Raw genomic sequence first — 2,252 nt, forward strand, 5'->3', positions numbered from 1 at the left:
ACTTACGTCGAAAAAAGAAAAGCGTTAGTAGGGTGATTAAGAGACAAAAGAACCTTTTCCGGTTTTTAGGTATTAGATCATTTTTATTTATTATTCGTTACTAGATTTAAAAAGGGAAAAGGAAAATAGAGAATATTAGGTTTTAGATTTTATTTAATATTTAAATATATTTTACTTAGACTTATAATCATAATTATAAATTACACAAACACAATATGTACATTTTATATTTATCCACTTAATAATAAAGTTAATAAAAATGGTTTTACAAAAACCATTTTATCTTACATAGCTGACATTAATATTATTACATTCTTCTTATATATACCGTACTTAAACTATAACAAGCGTTTGAGGTCGGAAAACTCGTTAATGTTCCAAACTTAAAAATAAGAGAGAGAACCGATTCGAATAAGAAGAAGAAGAAGACGAAGAAGAAGATGGAAACGTTATTCGTTCGTGAAACCGTAGGGGAAAGAATAACGATTATTGATAAATCTTCGTTTTACCAATACCGGTGCGCACGTTTTTGTTTCATTTCGCGTTACGATCTCGTGAAACGCTGTGCGCCGGATTGCGCTAAAACGCAGATTTATATTACGTCGCGAACGCGAAATTCAATTATATTCTTCTTTATCACCGCTTTACCGCTGTCGCTTCTCCTGATTAATCTTCTGATACTATCGAAATTTACCCTAAGCGAGTTCTTATAATTAAGCGTTATTCCTTTTACTTTACAAATTTCATGCAGGCGATCTTCCGGTGTACGAACAACGTATGCATAGAATTTCGGGCCAGCCGATACGAACGACTCGATATAACTATCACAGCCGTAGCTCTCGAGTTCGTCGGTCATATCCCCCAAAAAATTTCCCGTACGTGGCTCGTACTCGTTCGGATCGCCTGTACTTATATATATACAGGAATCTGTATCATAATACAATACTCGCCTATTCAATAATTCTAAATGTTCGTATAATTTCAGTCGCGCCAGCGCCGTCGTGAATGCCGCGATCACGACGTTGGTCTGCGGAGAAGCTACGACCGCTTCTTCTCGCAATCTCCCCGAGACATATATTACCTCGTCGTTGACGGGTAATATATCGGTTATTTCGTGTTCTGGACTCGTGAGCAAAGCTGCCAATCGCTGGTAATTTTTCACGATCTCGGTGTGAGGCAAATTGGATTGTTGACCGAATTTTCCCCAAAAGGAATTTAAGCAGAGCTTTGCAACCGAACGTAGACCTGGATCTCGAGCGATGTTATTTTTATTTAAAACGATAAAAATAACATCGCTCGGTTTCCTCGTATTTCCGAAGATATCGCTCCTTAGCTTCGTCATCCACGCATTCGTTCGGCCATCCGCTAGCTTCCTGCTTCAATTGTAAAAAACTATTGATATATCCGGTAAACAATCCACCCTGCCGCGTATCGGGATCATATCGCGTGACCTTGTATTGCCAAATTTCGCTCACTTCCGACACGCGATAACCTTTCTCGACGGCTTTGCGTAATTCACAGGATACCCAGGTACCCTCGAATTCACGCTTGGCGAGACTGTGAGTACACTCAGCTTGCGAGAACGTTCCGCAGCAACTCCGACACAGCGCGAACAACAATTTGTCGCGTACGCGATACGGGAGTACCGGATGAAAGAGATCGCGCGGAGGGAGTACTTTACAACGAATGAGTCCTTCGAGTGAGTTGAAATCGAAATCCGGAGCTACGCCGATTAACTCGGAACATTCCTCTCCGATGTAGATCTTTGGGTGACCGATCGGAAAAGCACCCGTTTTCAGTACATAGGGATACAGAGAGCATACGTCTATGTAGCGTATTTTCTCCGTTCCCGCAACATCGCATCGGGTTGCTATATTCCCCGTTCGGCCACCGAAAAATGCATCGCGCGGATCGAGAGGTGAGTTCTTTATTATCTGAGCATTTTCAAGAAAATCGCGCATCTCATTATTCTCACGTATTTCTCGGTCGAAATCGCACTCCCATTTCTCCATCATCAGGTATCCCCGTCGTCGAAGACGCCATGTCGCCGCGAGAGTTCGCTCGTAGCCCCCGTCGTTCGTATCGCCATGATCGGTGGAAGAATTGAGTTTTCTCTCGCGATTTATTTGAAAGCATGATGGACACCCATGCCAAAAGCATCCGTGAAATTGTAACACGTAACGTTGCGTCTCGTTCTCCAAATCAGTTTCGTAATATCCATCGACGGGCGTACCGGCAATCCGAAATTCGCG

At 42.2% G+C, this 2,252-nt stretch overlaps 1 protein-coding gene across 1 annotated transcript; it reads right to left on the reverse strand.

Moving 5' to 3' along the window:
- Window positions 1-592: 592 nt before the first annotated feature.
- Window positions 593-2,012, reverse strand: LOC108766509 (uncharacterized). The gene is made up of 2 exons (XM_018515843.1): window positions 1,292-2,012; window positions 593-1,245 (listed from the first exon to the last, which is right to left on the reverse strand). Exons 1-2 carry the CDS (start codon window positions 2,010-2,012, stop codon window positions 593-595), a joined length of 1,374 nt encoding a protein of 457 aa, XP_018371345.1.
- Between the last annotated feature and the right edge of the window lie 240 nt (window positions 2,013-2,252).

Source organism: Trachymyrmex cornetzi, unplaced genomic scaffold (assembly GCF_001594075.2).
Source record: "Trachymyrmex cornetzi isolate Tcor2-1 unplaced genomic scaffold, Tcor1.1 scaffold602, whole genome shotgun sequence".
In the NCBI taxonomy this organism is placed as follows: domain Eukaryota; kingdom Metazoa; phylum Arthropoda; class Insecta; order Hymenoptera; family Formicidae; genus Trachymyrmex; species Trachymyrmex cornetzi.

Excerpts from the sequence above, each read along its gene's own strand:
- LOC108766509 (XM_018515843.1), bottom strand. The coding sequence starts at position 2,012 with ATGGAGAAATGGGAGTGCGATTTCGACCGAGAAATACGTGAGAATAAT. Across the intron at positions 1,246-1,291 it reads ATACGAGGAAACCGAGCGAT|GTCTACGTTCGGTTGCAAAG; the intron begins GTTATTTTTATC and ends CTCGAGATCCAG.